At 43.1% G+C, this 17,645-nt stretch overlaps 2 protein-coding genes across 2 annotated transcripts; both read right to left on the bottom strand.

Moving 5' to 3' along the window:
- Nucleotides 1-1,007: 1,007 nt before the first annotated feature.
- LOC110864423 (WRKY transcription factor 22) lies at nucleotides 1,008-2,777 on the bottom strand. The gene is made up of 3 exons (XM_022113480.2): nucleotides 2,388-2,777; nucleotides 2,159-2,272; nucleotides 1,008-1,589 (listed from the first exon to the last, which is right to left on the bottom strand). Exons 1-3 carry the CDS (start codon nucleotides 2,720-2,722, stop codon nucleotides 1,109-1,111), a joined length of 930 nt encoding a protein of 309 aa, XP_021969172.1. The 5' UTR covers nucleotides 2,723-2,777; the 3' UTR covers nucleotides 1,008-1,108.
- An 11,331-nt stretch (nucleotides 2,778-14,108) lies between these two features.
- Nucleotides 14,109-17,196, bottom strand: LOC110864422. Its single transcript, XM_022113479.2, has 3 exons — nucleotides 16,503-17,196; nucleotides 16,016-16,429; nucleotides 14,109-15,942 (listed from the first exon to the last, which is right to left on the bottom strand). The coding sequence occupies exons 1-3, from the start codon at nucleotides 17,182-17,184 to the stop codon at nucleotides 14,387-14,389; spliced, it is 2,652 nt and encodes an 883-aa protein (XP_021969171.2). The 5' UTR covers nucleotides 17,185-17,196; the 3' UTR covers nucleotides 14,109-14,386.
- Nucleotides 17,197-17,645: the final 449 nt, after the last annotated feature.

Raw genomic sequence — 17,645 nt, 5'->3', positions numbered from 1 at the left:
GTCTTTAGGAGTTAGAGGACTCAAGACTCAGTGATCTACTTTTAGTTAAAAAAAAATCTTATAATTCAGATTGTAGGGTAAAGTTCTTGTACAAATAATCTTAACATACTAAACATACAAATTGAAGGAAAACTCAAAAAGACAAGGTGGCATTTTTGTAATTATCAATAACTATCAAAATTACTCTACAAATATACCTAAAAAAACCTAACCACTCCCCCCACCCCCAAAAAAAACCTAAACCCCCCACCCCCCCCCCCCAAAAACCTAAAAAAAACCTACCCCTCCACCCCCCAAAAACCTAAAAAAACCTAACCCCCCCCCCCAAAAAAAAACCTAAAAAAAAACCTAACCCCCCCACCCCCAAAAACCTAAAAAAACCTAACCCCCCCCCCCACCCCCAAAAACCTAAAAAAAACCTAACCCCCCCCCCCACCCCACCCAAGCTAAAATGCTAAAAACTAAACCCCCAAAAAACCTTAAAAAATCTAAAAAAATAAAAAAAAAACACACACAAATTATTTTATTTTATTTTTTTAACATTTTTTATTAAAAAATCGCTACTTTTAGTAGCAGCCAAAAAAAAATTTTTTTTTTTTTTTGCTAACGAAATGTAGCGGGTTTTTAATAAAAAATGTTAAAAAAAAAAATTTGTGTTTTTTTAGGTATTTTTGGTTGTAACTTTGATAGTTGGTGGTAATTACAAAAATGTCACCTTATCTTTTTGGGTTTTCCTTCAATTTGTATGTTTAGTATGTTAAGATTATTTGTATTTGATCTTTTGCCTCAGATTGTAACTGTAATATCAAAGATTAAAAAAGAATGGTCTATGCATACATAATAAGTGACCTCTTTGACATTATAAATGTTAAATATTCATTAGTTCATTACAATAAGAACCTAACTTATTATTACATTTGTTGATTGTTTTTTTTCCTTTTGTCGTGATTTAATTAACATTTACATGTTTTATGGTTTACGGATTATAATATGTAAACACAAAAACATAAAAATCAAAATCTTATACTGAACTTTAATTAACACCTATTAAAAATTTACAAAACAAAATAGAAAAAAAAAAAAACAACTTAACATATACATTCACATACTAACAAAACACATGAAGAAATTGTTTCGTCGACGATGACTCCATTTTATACCCTCCCAAATCCTCCAAACCGTCGAAGAAATCGTCACTAAAAACCATATAGTCGTTGTCATTGATTGCTGGCATCATATCTAGTCCTTGATTATTGTCAAACTTATTGTAAAATGTTGTCTCGTGTGTGATGTTTGAATGTTGGAGGACTTCATCTTCAATAGATGAGACTGAAAGGGTTGTAGGAGAGTGAAAGGGGGAGTCTTTTGATATTGTGACAGTTTTGCCACAGTCACTACTGGTGGGACTCTTTGGGATAGCCTTGACTCGATTACTACGGTTGATTCCAGCTAAGGAATTGCGACGAGTAGGTTGCGAGTGGTTATGATCCGCGGTGTAGGTTAAAATGTAGATGCTTGAATCAGTGCAACTTTGCTCAACTTGTCTCCTTGCCATACAACCTTTTGAAGTACTACATCTATAATAGCTTCTGTAGAGTTTAAACATCAAACTATTAAAATGTATTGCCACACTAAAACAAAACCCTAATTTGTGACCCAACTAATTAATCAACTTTTCTTTAATATTGCCACACTAAAACAAATCCCTAATTTGTGACCCAACTAATTAATCAACTTTTCTTTAACGGCTATAAAATGTTTTATTGATAATTTTTTTTAAAGAGCTATATGATTTCCCTTCAAAATGGTAGAAAAAATATATAAGAATAGCAGGTAAACGGGCAACAAGTAGTAGAAAAATTACATAAGAATAGCAGGTAAACGGGCAACAAGTTGCGCTGCAATTAATTTTTTCATTCTAAAGCGTTGAGTTTGGCCCTATTTTCTTATATACATAATAAAGACGCCTTATAGCAACACATATAATGATCTGAAGAGTCTTGTAATCCTACTTTTAATCTACATCAATATTGTCATATAAGACTTGCACCCTAATTAATGTACCACACTTTTTATTCACAAAATAAAACCGATTATAGCGACAAACATAGCCCGTTTAGTGACCTTTAAGCAATTGGAACGAGATGTATGTATGTACCTTGGATAGATTGAGCCTTTGATTGGTTTCTGACCATATTTTCTCCAAGCCCATGGATCTGAAGACAACCCATCGGCTGTTACTTGAACCACCACCCTCTTTTGTTGATTCTTCCTGCTCAGAAAAAAAGTGTCACTAATAATTAATAGGTTTAACTATGTCACTAATACTTGCTAGATGTAGGGTTTGTAAACATTTCAAGAAAAGAAAAATAGTCACAAAAGCACACCTTTTTTTGAGCTTTGGTGCAAGCTGGGAGGTTTTAGGAGCAGACCCACAAAAATTCTTGATATCTTGCTCTTGATCTTGTTGAATTTCTTGATCAAAACCATGATGATGATCAATGGTCTGATAAACAGGCTTGTAAAGTTGGTCAACTTCATCTGTAACAACATGGTCATGATGATGATGATGATTATTATCAAAGAGATGAGGGTAACAAAAGAGAAGAGCTTGATCATATTCTTTCTTGGTATCAATGGATCCAAATAAGTTGTTGTGATCAAGATGTTGATGATCATATTCTTTAGGTCTGATGACAGCTTGTAAACCCCAGTCCGCCATTTGTTAACTAAGATTTTTTGAGTATAAAGAGTTGAAGAGGAAGATGATATATATAGATATAAATATAGATATGGAATAGAATATGGTGCTTAGGTTTTTATAAGTAATTGTATTATTTGTGTTAGAAATATCGCAGAAGTTTGGTTTGTGTTGAAATGTGTGTAAAGTATACAAGTGGGATGTTGACTTTTGTGACAAGTCAAAGGGAGGGGGGTTAGGGTGGGACAAAAACGTAACACGGCATGCCATGCGGATTTAACTCGCTTCTCAATCTATAGAATTTTTCATCATAAAACTTGAACTCTCAAACTATTTCGTTTGTGATTAACTCATTATATATATATATGGAACCCATTAAGTGTAACGAACTTTAAAATCAATATTGACCATTGGATCTTGCTGAGATTAAATCTCAGCCTTTTAAACTCACAAAATTAACTGCTAAAAGGGGCAGTAGTAGTTCAGGGCAGTTTTTTTGCAGTTATCTCCACCTTTTCCTTCCCATCATCTCCACTCCTACAAATATGGATAGTGCTATCAGTTCAGTTGAAAAGTAATGTTATATAATGTACGCCAGCATTCTTGAAGAACCATTCGAGCAGTCAAGTCAATAGATTCTTCATCAAGCCTCATCCACTCCCCTGATTGTTCAATCCTCAATTGTGATCCTTGGTAAACTCTTCACCTCCTTAATTGTTCCTTCTTCAATTAGAAAAACTAGGGTTTATGGGTGTTTGTACAATGACAGCGGAAAACTCAACTGCTGCCAGAACCAATCCGCCCACATTCTGCTTCTACACTCCCTTATATTCCACTCTGCAATCCCCATCTCCTCTTTAACTCTAATCGCCTTGACTTAGATAACCCTAAGCATCACCACCTATGATTGTACGACAATCATCGCACAACCACCACCACAACGACAAGAATGGATCGACAACCGTCACACCACCACTCCCTCAACAGCCGCATCAGCGTCGAACTTCCGGCTCTCTATTGTAAAGTCATATCTCTCTGAGATCATATTCAACCGGAAGGTTCTAATCAGGGATCGTTCTTGGATGTAATCGTGAAGACTGTAGGCGATACGTATCATCTTCACCGTTTGATTCTCTCTCGTAACTCATATTTTAGGTTTTCGATTTTGATATTTTGAATTCTGTTTTTGTCTACGGATGCATTAGGTTTTTGATATTTTGAATTCTGATACGTATCATCTTCACCGTTTGATTCTCTCTCGTAACTCAATGTTGCCCCGCTTTATTTTGCTCCGAAAACTTCAACATTTATATTTTGTTTTTCCCACCCATGCTTTAAGAAAATATGAAGATACGTACTTTCTCATGCCTAGTGAAAGAAACTACAATACCAGTCAAGAAAATTATCTTCTCTCTTAATCATAGTCAAATCTCTATTGGAATAGATGACTAAGGGTGCATTTGGTTTGTGAAATGTTTTGGAATTGGAATTTGTATAGGAATTAGAATTTGAAAGGAATTGGATTTGGAATTTAAAAAATCCAATTGGAAATGGTTGGAATTGGAATTTCAATTCTATTTTTTATGTATTTGGTTGTCAAATGAATTGGAATCCATCACCCCGGCACCCACCACCCCCGGTTCGGGTGGAAACGGTACAAGTCGAAACGGCTCGCATCAAAACACTTTGGGTCAAAACGATTCACGTCAAATCGGTTGGAGTTGAACGGTACGAGTTGGAACGGTTCGGGTAGAAACGGTACGGGTCAAATGGTTCAGTCCGAAACGTTTAGGTCGAAACGGTTAGCGTCGAAACGATGTCGAAATGGTCCGGGTCGTAATGGTGGGTCGAAACTGTTTGGTTCGAAACGGTTCGCGTCAAAACGGTTCGAGTCAAACAGGACGGGTCATAAAAGTTTGGTTCCAAACATTTCCCGTCAAAACGGTTCGAGTCGAAACGGTACGGGTCAAAACAGTTAGGTTCCAAACCCAAATGGTTCGTGTCATAATGGTTCGATTCCAAACAGTTCGGGACAAAACGGTTTGCGTCAAAACGGCTCGGTTCCAAACGGGTCGCGTCTAAACAATTGGAGTTGAAACGGTACGGGTAAAAACCGTTTGGGTTGAAACGTGTGGGTCGAAATGATCGAAGATTTCAATGAATTTACTTTAATTTCTTCACATATAGGAAGGGTTTTGAATTCCTTTAGTTAAAGGAATTTGAATGAATTCATGCTGAATTCCAATTCCAATTCTCTTGTCAACCAAACACATGAAGATTGGAATTGAAATTCCAATAACAACAAATTGTGTGAACAAAATATCTTAAGAGATGAAATTTAGATTCCAATTCTATTAAATTCCATTGAATTCCTACAAACCAAACGCACCCTAAATGGATTGGTCGTGAGGGAGTTGCTACAAGTCTGTTGGTTGTTGGTAAAACAATAATGTTATCAATTGCTCGTATGATGATCAGCTATTTTTCTTGAACTAGTGTAGTGGAAATTTGAGTGACCCCTTAAAACCAATGATTTATGGCAATGCTTGATCATGTGAAGAACATTACGAGTGATCATATGAAGAACATTAAGAGTCAGGTTGCGTAGTATGTTGAAAATAAAAAGCTTAATGAATTAGCAAACATTACTCTAGAAGTTGTTTTCAATGATGTAAATATATCTGATGACAAAGGATTAAAAAAATTGAAAAAATGCATGATCTTTGCAAAAGATACAAATTAGATGGTCTCATCACAAATAAACCATACACAAATTGGTGAACTTACCCCTATATTGCTGATGGAAGCCGAATCTTTGTACATGTATAATACAATTGTTTTTTGTTTTTCTCATTTGAGACATGAGACTTCTTTTGGTACATAAGAGTTATTAAGAGATGATTTTGTATACTGTTATGCTAGGCATGTTATTCTGGATTATAAATTGAAGAATAGTGTTTTGTTTGTCATATTGTGTAATTTTGTGTCCGCTTAATATATGTTAGCTTTGTTTATCACGTTGTTTGTATAGTTTTGTGTAATCTGACACTCTATTTTATTTCTTTGTGTTCATATTTTCCTTCATGTTATTACTATATAATACATCAACGTAGCCCGTCCAACGGACGGGTATTAAACTAGTTAAATATTTAATTGAATTTAGCTTTGAGTTCCTAACATTTGTGATTAACTCATATAGTATATGATTGTGCAATAATTTAAGTACATTTTCTATTTCTTATTTCATTTCCTATATAGGGTAGGGTTTCATGCGAGAATCAACTTTATTGCGAAAACCGCAAGAACCAATATGAACACAACAAAATAAACTCACTACATCACCCAAAACCCAAAAAAAACCTATATCATTTGACACATATATATCATTCCACACTTTGTAAAATTTAAGCCTTGAGGCATGTATAAATAGAATCACACAAAAGTTGTTTTTTTTTTAAAGAAAATGGTTAACTTATCAGTCTAAAGTTTGATTCGAGGTGAATACTATTTGAGCTTCTGGCTCGGATTAAATACTACATGTATTGGTGATGAATGTTTGTATGTATAGTGAGTAGCATCTTGCTACAATGAATAAAATAATTTATGTCGATCGCTCAAAAAAAAATACTACATGTGTGGGCTTGAAATGCTATTGACTCAAGCCAAGCTTAATATATTAACTCGATTTAAACTCAGTCATTGTACATTGTAGGTTCTTCGATTCATCAGTGTCTTATTGACTCAAGCCAAGCTTAATATTAACTCGACTTAAACTTAGGGCATTGTACATTGTAGGTTATTCGATTCATCAGTGTCTTTCGACATTTGATAAAACTGTTCTATCCTGATCAGTCCACCCGGATTTTCGTCTCACATGACCGTGTGTTACGCCAGAGAGTGTTCAGCTCTTGTTGTGATGACACAACATCTGTCAAGTAGCAGTCGGCGGTATGCTTTCCCAGGGAACGTCCAAGCCAAACTCTGAAGCCAACGTGGGCCCGGTTAAGACAACATAGTTTGACCGAAGTGGAATAACGAGGCTCTCCAATTTGGGGAGTGCGATAGCCTAATACAGGAATGTCGCCGTTTTAAATAAAAAATAAAAAAATATTATACATTTATAATTATGTGTATTGTATTAAATATTTACTACATGTATTTATTAAAGGTAACCTGAAAATTAAGAGAGTCGGCCCTGCCCCTATTTCTATACTACCAGTTTTTGCTGTGTCTAGATTAGCTAACTGTGGGTTTTACTTGACTATATTTAACCGATATTTTTTCTTTGAACTAATTTTGATCATTCATGATTTCTGCCGTACAAAGTTTAACTTTAATTTCAAATTTGTGACACTTAATTCTAATTTTCATAACTGCGTTTATTAATTTTGTGTTGTGACGTAGCCATCAAATTTATTGTTGACACAAGTGTTCCTTAAATGCTAAAAGTAAGTTTTTGAATGACGAGGTGTGACCCGCGTCGCTCACCCGACCCGGTTACAACCTTTTATATTTACATAAATACCCAGAATTATTCTAGAACCTTCCATATCTATAAGGAAGGTGCATAACTAAATCTCCCACTTTTCGGGAAGATCATGTAAATCTCCACCTTATCGGAGCACATCCTAAAATAAGGGAAACCCTAATTGAGAACCTATAAATAAAGACAAATACGTAAGGTACGATCATCTAATTCCCATACACTTTTCCCTTCATATACTTCTCCAAAAGAACGAATACTTATTCTCACGCCGGAGGGTGGTTACAGGAATAACCCCATTCCTGTAACGAGTCCTAACGGTGTTTCTGTTTTGCAGCCACACGTTCGGGTCATTGATCGTTGAAGTTTCCAGAGTTGTTAAGGTCAGTGTTTCTTCATTGGCGCCATCCGTGGGACCAAGCAAGAACAACAAAGAGCTTCATGGCAAGTGATCAGAACATGGCTGGTCAAAGAGCGACGAATGATAATCTGACGCTAGGGGCGGGAGGCGTAACCGCCCCAGTATCATCACCGGCCGTTACCAGATCGTTAGATTTGGAGTTCGAGGCGGAGGGGCCACCACCAGGGTTTGGTAACGTTACCACCGTCTCTTCCCAGGCCGTGGTTACAAACCCTTACTTTTACATGCCCTCACAAACACAACCCGGAAGGGTGGAGGGAGCAGGCAGCGGCACTTCAGCCCTAGGGGCTGCTATTTCTTCACAGACTTCTCGTCTTTTCTCCACCCCAGTCATCACCTCGGCGAGTCCTAGCATCTTAGCACCTGGAACCAACACTCCCCAATACTACCAACCGTTGATCTCCAGCCCAATGCCACCGTTGTATTCAGCCGCACTCACGGCAGCATTGTCCACCCCGCCTCATCAGCCGGTCATCATGCCAACGGGAGTAATGAATGCCCCTGTCACGCCAGGCAATCAGATATATTTCCCGGGATATTGCTACGCGCCCCCTTTCGGGTACTTACCATCATACGGGGGAACAGCCTATCCCCCTCAGGGAATGACACAAGGGATGTCACAGTCGCCCTACGCGGCTTACATGCCGCCGTGGTGGAACTTTCCGAGTCCACAACCAATGTATACTCAGGCGTCAACTGAACCCGTACACGACAGGGAAAACGCGGTCCGACCCCGGTTTACTCCTTTTGAAAACTCCGGTCCAGGAACAGGTCCCGCCCCGGGTGCAAACAACCCACCGGCACAAACAGTGAACTTAGAAGAGGACGAGTTAACCAAGCCATACAAGCCAGTAGATGCAACATTCCGATCTAAATTTACACGCCGTATCGCCGAAGCCCCTATTAAGGAAAAACCAAAGATGCCCCAAACAGTCGGCAAGTACGACGGCCTCACCGACCCGGATGATCACCTTAATCTATTTAAGAGTGCGGGTGAGGTGGCTTGTTGGCCCATGCCCCTTTGGTGCAAAATGTTCGTACAAACCTTAGTAGGAGCAGCGCGAGTATGGTGGGACAGCTTACCCACAGGCGAGATAGACAGTTTCGAGGATCTGGAATCAAAGTTTATCCTACAGTTCAGTCAACAGCGCCGACATACGAAAGATAGGAATGAATTACTCCATATCCGTCGGCGAGACAACGAAACGGTAGAGAATTTTATCATCAGGTTCAATAAAGAAAGCCTGGCGATACCAGGTGTCACTAACGATTTGGCATGCGGAGCTTTCCTCCAGGGGGTTAATGATGACGAATTACTAAGAACGTTGCATGGAAGGGACGGGGTACCCCCGACCATAGACGAGATACTGCGGATTGCCAAAGTATACGTTATACAAGAAAAAGCGGTAGCGGCCAGCCACGCGGCTAACAGAAAGAAAGAAGCCTTGAAGAACCAAGAAGAAAAAGACAATCGGGGGTCTAAAAGTAAACACAGGGGAGACCGATATCAGCGGAACGACAGAGACTCGCGTTACGATAAGCATCGGAGCTCATACTCAAGAAATGAAACGTCAAAACCCCGTTCTGAATATCCCAATCTAAGCAAGACCCCGGCAGAAATTCTGGCCTCGGAAAACCTCAGGCTCAACCCACCAAAGCCGCTGAAAGATAACCCGAACAAGGATACGAGCAAGTACTGCGAATACCACAAGGGAAGTGGACACGACACCAACGATTGTTTCCAGCTTAAAAAACAAATCGAGTACTTCGTAAAGTCAGGAAAGTTGGCACATCTGGTGCGAGATATCAAGCAGGGTCCGCCGGTGGTCAAGGAGGAAAATGACAAGGCGGCAGGAAAAAGGCCGCGAGAGTTAAACATGGTCCATGCTGGTATAGGAAGAGGGGCTAAACGGAGTTTCTCCACCCTCGAGCCTTGGATGTTGGCAACAATGACCATCGAACCACGAATGGAAGATTTGCATCTTACCACGGACGCCCTGATCGTTTCCGCGGCAGTAGGAGATTACCGAATGAGGCGAATTTTGGTTGACACCGGAAGCTCAGAGGATATCATATACGAGCACTGTTTCGATAGAATGCAACCGGAGGATAAAAAGCTGCTCGAATCGGTACATGCTCCCATTAAGGGTTTTACAGGGGAAAAGGTGGATCCCATTGGTCAAATCACCTTCCCGGTAACCTTCGGGCAAGCACCCAAGGAAAGAACAATACTACTAACTTTCCTCGTGGTCCGCGCCGAGTCATATCACAATGTAATCATCGGAAGGTTCACTTTGGGGAAGTTAGACGCCATAGTCTCCACGGCAAGAGGTTTTATGAAGTTCCCAACACCGCAAGGTATTGCCACGGTGTTTCGAGATAGAGTTGGAGAAGTATTGGACACCAAACGATGCCGTCAAGGCCCCGCAGGGGTTACAGGGCCAGAGAGGTGGGTACTGAGCACACGCCACCCGGATCAAATGGTCACCATCGGCGATACTCTGTCCCCAGAGGTAAAGAGCAATTTGAAACAATTGCTAAAAAGAAACGTAGACATATTCGCTTTCGAGCACGCCGACATGACCGGAGTCCCTCGCGATAAAGCAGAACATAAGCTCTCCACGCTCCCAGGCATTAAGCCAGTCGCCCAGGGTAAACGCAGTATGGCCCCGGATCGCCGGGCAGCGGTCGTTAAGGAAGTACGCAAGTTAGTGGAAGCTGGAATCCTCAGAGAAACACAGTATCATACCTGGGTGTCTAACCCGGTCATGGTTAAAAAGCCAGATGGCACATGGCGGATGTGCATTGACTTCAAGGATCTGAACAAGGCGTGCCCGAAAGACGCATACCCGTTGCCGGAAATTGATTTAAAAGTTGACTCCCTGGTACCGTATCGATACAAGTGTTTTCTAGACGCATATAAGGGATACCACCAGATCAAGATGGCCAAAGAAGACGAAGAAAAAACAGCCTTTCACACCGACGTCGGCATTTTTTGTTACACCAAAATGCCTTTTGGGCTACGGAATGCGGGAGCCACCTACCAGCGCCTCATGGATAAGGTTTTCGAAACACAGATCGGGCGGAACTTGGAAGTTTACGTAGACGACCTGGTCATAAAAAGCAGCGAAGAGAAACAAATGTTGGCAGACATAGAAGAAACTTTCCAGCGGCTCAGAAAGCATAACATAAAGTTAAACCCAAAGAAGTGCTCTTTTGGGGTTGAAGAGGGAAAATTTCTGGGGGTAGTAGTTACCCACAACGGCTTTAAAGCCAACCCAGAAAAAATAACCGCCATATCGCGGATGCCATCCCCCCGAACGTTGAAGGAAGCTCAAGCCCTAAATGGACGACTGGTAGCAATCAACAGGTTCCTTGCAAGGCACGCTGAAAAATCACTGCCGTTTATAAAAACGCTGAAAGATTGCCTCGACAAAAAGAATTTTAAATGGACGGCAGAAGCGGAACGAGCTTTGCAGGAAATGAAGCGGTTCATAGAAAAACTACCCACGTTGACCGCGCCCAGACACGGCGAAGTGCTAAAAATGTATCTGGCGGCGGCCCACACAGCGGTAAGCGCGGTGCTCATGGTTGAACGAGAAGGGAAACAAACACCCATATACTACATAAGCCGGGTGTTGGCGGGGCCTGAAACACGTTACCCTACACTGGAAAAGCTGGTATTAGCATTAGTACACGCCACCAGGCGATTAAGAAGATACTTCCAGGCACACCGCGTACAGATCTTAACTAATTACCCGCTACAGCAGATCCTGCACAAACCTGAGGTCTCGGGTCGATTGGCTAAATGGGCTATCGAGTTGGGAGCCCTGGATATCGAATATCAGAAACGCACAGCAGTCAAGGGACAAGTTATCGCCGATTTCTTAGCCGAAATACCAGAAGGAGAGGTAGTCACGGACCCGGTTGTCCAAGACATACCAGAAACGAGCACAGCGAGGCAGACTTGGAAGTTGTACACAGATGGATCGTCTAGTGGTAAAGGGTCTGGGGCAGGTTTGATGCTGATAAGTCCGGACCAAATCAGGCTAATGTACGCCTTACGTTTTGATTTCGAGTGCTCCAATAACGAGGCGGAATACGAGGCGCTACTGGCTGGTCTACGAATGGCAAAATCCATGGGTGCAGCCAGGGTCGACGCATACGTCGACTCACTGCTGGTCAACAATCAAGTCAACGAAACATATGAAGCAAAAGACGAGGCAATGGCGAGATATCTGGCAAAAACCAAAGAGCTCATGAACTCTTTCGATAAAGTCACGCTCAACCACGTGCACAGAGGGAAAAATCAGATAGCAGACGCCTTAAGCAAACTTGCCACCTCCGGCATGGAAAAGGAAGTCAAGGTTGAGACATTACAGACACCTTCAATTGAACCGCGTAGCGTCTCCGCTGTCACAATGGAAGAACCCTGTTGGTATACCCCGATCCTGCTTTTTCTCAAAACCGGCGAACTGCCTCCCGCCAAGGGCGAGGCACGAAAGATTCAAACGAAAGCACTGCAGTACGAGGTCAGCGATGGTGTCCTGTATCGAAAATCTTACCTAGGTCCCCTCCTACGATGCGTCTCCCCGGTTGAAGCGAAATACCTCATCAGTGAAATACATGAGGGTATATGCGGTATACACGCGGGTCCTCGAGCAGTGGTCGCTAAAATTCATAGCGCGGGGTATTACTGGCCCGGGATGCATGAAGACGCCGTCAGAGAACTGAGAAGATGCCTCAGCTGCCAAAAATTTGCCCCTCAAACAATTCGGCCCAAAAATAGTCTAGTACCGGTGACATCGGCTTGGCCTTTTCAGAAATGGGCTGTAGATATTGTGGGACCTTTCCCGCCCGCTCCCGGGAAATTAAAATACTTAATCGTGGCGGTGGACTACTTCACCAAGTGGGTGGAAGCAAAACCCTTGGCTAAGATAACGGCAGAAAACGCCAAAAAGTTTCTCTGGGAACACATTGTATGCAGGTTTGGCCTACCGCTCTACCTGGTAAGTGACAATGGGACGCAGTTCACGGATAGAATTTTTCAAGAATGGTGTGCCGATCTCCACATTCAGCAGATCTTCACGTCGGTAGCACACCCACAGGGTAATGGGCAGGTAGAGCGGACGAACAGAAGTTTGTTAGAAGGTATCAAAAAACGGCTGGGACACGAGGGAAGCTCGTGGGTGGAGGAGTTGCCACACGTCCTTTGGGCGCATCGAACAATGCCCAAGACCAGCAACAATGAAACACCATTTAGCCTTACCTATGGAATGGAGGCTATGATACCTGCTGAGGTAGGGTTACCATCGTTACGCCGTCTCGAAGTAAAAGATAACAATGACCAATCGCTGAGAGAGGGCCTAGATTTATTGGAAGAGAGGCGTGAGGCGGCCGCCATTAGCGAGGCACGGTACAAAAAAGCACTGGAAAAGTATTACAATAAGCGGGTGTCTAAATTAAGTTTCAAGGTGGGCGATTACGTCATGCGCGACAACGAAGCAAGTCGAGCGGAACCAACGGGAAAACTAGGCCCCAACTGGGAAGGTCCCTATGTCATCCAGGAAGACTTGGGCAAAGGAGCCTATCGCCTGTCCCGACTAGATGGCACGCCGGTCCCGCGCAGTTGGAACATCGCACAGCTGAAGAAATGCTATTTGTAATGCCTTGCTCCTAACAGCAAGAGTCAATTACCTTTTCCAGTTCGCATTTGTAACCCATCATGGGATTTTTACTCTTCGTTTATTTTTTAATGCAAGTTTAATAAAGATGCAAGTTCATCTATTACAAAAATTACCATCGCACAATGAATGCATTATCCGGTAGAAACAAAAACAACACCCTTAAACACGAAATATTTTTCATTATAAGTCATAGGGTAACTATAACAAGCGCTTACGGCGGGTATCTTGGTAATAGATACATAAACCGCCTCAAAAAGTAGATAGGCATCATTACATATACATAGCCTATCTCAAAAAATCAAAAACCAAGTACTTGTCCCTGTTTTTAATAAAAACCAAACATAAGGGAACCAAAATACAGAACATGTTCATAAAACACCTATTGATGAAAGATGGGTGCCGTCACCACTGCAGGGGTAGGCACCCCCACATCATCATCGTCTTCCACCACCACCACAGGGTTGACGACCAAGGGAGCAGTTGAGCCACCAACCATTCGGAACATCAAGCCAGAGGCATCCGTCGGCTGCCCCTTCGTCCGACCACCGGACTGACGTTGGTAGGTCAGACGATATCGCCGTTCAGGGTCCACCTGGATCAAGTCAGTCAACACATCAGCCGATAGCTGCATTCTGGGATCCTCTGGTTGAGGGTCCGGGATAACAAGGCTTTGACATGCTCGGTTGGCACGAACCGGAGCAGCATTTGGGATTGGTCGTCTGCTCCTAAGCATTGATCTTGTTACCGGATGCTGTAACATCAAAAGGCCATCAGCAGCGTCAAGCACCCGAAAGATCTCGGAAAGCCTGTGCCGGTATCGTTTTCTTTCCATGGCACAAACATAAACAAGAATGGAAACGAAGGGTGAATTTATAGCAGTAGTTAACAAGTTTTGACAGTGATGACATCAGGTATATTAATTAAAAGTAATCATCACACATCACAGAGTCATATTTTCAACGACGGCGGTGTCAGAAATCATGACATTTGCATTAATTTGGCTGTCAAATCAAAACGGATAATGGGCACTAAACCCAATTTAAACAGTATCAGCAAGAGTACACAACGAGCAAAACAAATGAATAACGGAATGGTCAGTCTTCTTCGGACTCGTCCGCAGGGTCCAGCATCAGACGTAGCGAGTCTATTCCATCTTCATTAACTTTATCCATCAGATCGCCATAGCAAGGTAGAGGTTCGGTGTACGCAGCTTCAAGAGCCTTCGCCATATCAGCCTGTAACTTATTTTTGAGGGTTTGGAAGTCCGGCGGGACTCTTTCCGCTTGCTGGCAGTCCATGTAGCCCTTAAGTACACCATCATGATGACCAGCTTGGTAGGCAGCGGCGGAAAGACGGTCAATCAGGCTAGTAAAGTGGGACGACTCACGCAGAAATTCGAACGCCCCCACTAGCCCATTAGTTATCAACCAATTCCTGTCTCCCCGCATAGCCGCTAGCTGGTTGGTCAAATCATCGATCTCTGCATGGGATTGTGCCAGCGCGTCCTCCACCTCCCTTAACTTTGAAGACGACGATGCAGCAAGCTTATTGTTTTGGGTGACAAGGGAATCACAATGATCTTGCATCTCCTTGAATTTTGCCTCACGCTCCTCCAACTCTCCCTGCATCAGTCGGATCTTGGTATGACAGGTCTCTACTTCGGTCGTCAAATCCTGGTACCGCTCCTGAACCTGGGACACAAAATCAGTGTCAACACGAAATTTTTCCAATTGGGCCGATAACTCGTGTCTCACCTTCTGAGCCTCTGCCACAGCCTTGCGTTCCAACTCCTCTTGTACATTTTTCGCTTGAGCCAAAACCCTATCTTTTTCCGCCATATCGCGGGCCCATAAGATCCTTTCCTCAGCGAGATGTTCAGTTACCCTCCGCAAATCCTCCTCGGCCTTATTCTTCTCTGACAGAAATCGGGCCTCTTTCAACCCAGCGGTCTGCAGTTGACTTTCGAGGCGATGCTTGTCATCCCTCAGTTCTTGGATAATGACCCGGGCCTCATGAAGTTGGGTGTTATCACGCACCCACCGGCGCCGTATCTCTACCAACCGGCGAGGTAGGGTCACAGAATCTGATATAGACGAATTCATCAAATCCTCATTGTTTAACCCCTCAACATACGCCGCTTCAGCGGGGGGGTACGCCCTCTCAACCCAATGTTGGACAACTGGAGGAAAGATAAGTCGGGAAGATTCAGCAATCTTCCATTGAGGCTGGTAACGTTTATCCTGGGCATGAGGATCCCAACAAACGGTAGGTATAAACAAATCATCAATCAAGCGGGCACCATCGTCAGCAATGCCGCTGCTCGACGCACGATTATCGCCTCCACCCACGCTAGTTGCCTCATGCGCGGTCGACGCGGCAGCAGCATTGGTGTCAAAACCAGCAAACATGTCCTTGGGCGATTCAGGAAGGGTTGTGTCAAAACCACCTGATCGAAGCGAGGGCAGCGGCTCGGAAGTTACGGCTATGGATACCGTAGAACTAGGAATGGGCATGATGCAGCTCACAGCGGGAGCGAATGACGCTGAAACTTGTGGACTCGTAGGCATGCTGGTACTACCAGTACAAGACGCCGCCATAGTCGAAACAACAGTGGATGGCACACCCCCGGATGATATTCCCGCAAAGGTACCTGCACCACAAGACCAGACGGACGCTATCAGCAGGGACACTAGTATGCCATATGGTTATTTAAAATAAAATACCTGGTGAAATTGCACATGCGGCTTGCACCGCCTGAAACGCGCTCAGCGTAGGTGCCACAAAGATTTTCCTCTTTTTCGAAGCACGGCCAGGACTGGTCAGGTCGGAAGCTAAGGAAACTTCACGACTCGCGTTGGGCGTCTCTTCCATCACGGGCACGCTGACAGTGGGTGCTGCAGGTTTTCTCCCAGACAGCTTTAGCCGAATAGGTTTCTTCTCTGATGATGCTGAAGTAGCGGCCGCCATACCCGACAAGGGAGCGATATACTCCAAGGGATCCGTTGGCATCGCCGGTAGAAGAAATTGTTCCAGATGCACTTTCAACACATCTGGTTCCCCTTCATCAAGTCTCCGGTCGTTGGGTTTCAACGCCAGGTGACGTGGTGGATCAACAAAGTCAAACATCCCCCACTCCCCTGCGCAAAATACGTGATTTAATTAATACCGGATTTAAAAATATGTTAACCAGGTGTGGTAATGTAAACATACCTCCATCTTCCCGTTGGAATGAGGGATAACGCCTTATATCCGGCCATAACAGGCTCATACCGGCCATCACTAGCGCCCCTTCTGGAATAATAGTGCACTCAAAGGGGCGGCCACACAGTTTTACATACAGCGCATTTGACGCGTACGAATCTGCAGGGGGAGCATCATCCTTCACTTTATCCTTCGGTCCTTTATCTTGCCAATGCATTTCCCCGGGAATAGCACTGGCATCCAGGTAGAAGAATTTTTTCTTCCAATCCTTGTCTCTAGAACTTGTAGGGATCTCCCTCAGACATGATACTTCGGTATCCCGCCGATCAAAGGTAAAGAAAGGGGATTTCCACACAAGTACGAAGAAAGCCCTAAAGACGATCAGTTCTGGGATGTGACCAAGAGCTACGCAGGCATACTCAAATTGTCGAAGTTTCACAAGGCCAAGAGGATGTATTTGAGAAATGTGGATGCGGTAGAAATCAAGCACCAATTTCAAAAATTTGGTGATGGGTAACCGGAAGTTGCAAAACTTGAAAAAATCACTAAACAAAGTGATTTTACCTGCTTTCAGGGGAAAGGCGGTGTCGGTTTTTGACGGCAACACAGGATTCCATTCAGCCCTAATGCCATAATCATGGACCAAATTGTTGAAAGACATCACGCCCCATTTGCACAGTAGTACGTCCATGGAAGCGGCGGAAGAGGACTCGGTCGTTTTTGAAGCCATTGAATAGAGAAGATGGTGATAGAGTAATTTGGGGGTGATTTCTTGAACATCCGTTTAAAGCATCGTCTTTTATAAGATACGAAAACTTTTCAAATTCAAAAATGTGTACGAATCGACGCACGTGTCAATCACGGGAAAAGACAGCTGTCATTGACGAGATGACCCAACTGTCACATCCGCTATTTTCGCCGTCATTTCCAAAGGTCGTCACACAAATCATTACGAGTTTCCCCTTTTTCTTTTTCTCTTAGTCCGACCTAATGGACTCCCTCCATGAGCTCGGACTGGGGGGACATGACGAGGTGTGACCCGCGTCGCTCACCCGACCCGGTTACAACCTTTTATATTTACATAAATACCCAGAATTATTCTAGAACCTTCCATATCTATAAGGAAGGTGCATAACTAAATCTCCCACTTTT

The sequence above is a fragment of the Helianthus annuus genome, chromosome 6 (assembly GCF_002127325.2).
Source record: "Helianthus annuus cultivar XRQ/B chromosome 6, HanXRQr2.0-SUNRISE, whole genome shotgun sequence".
Taxonomy (NCBI): Eukaryota; Viridiplantae; Streptophyta; class Magnoliopsida; order Asterales; family Asteraceae; genus Helianthus; species Helianthus annuus.
This window is presented reverse-complemented; position numbering and strand designations above follow the sequence as displayed.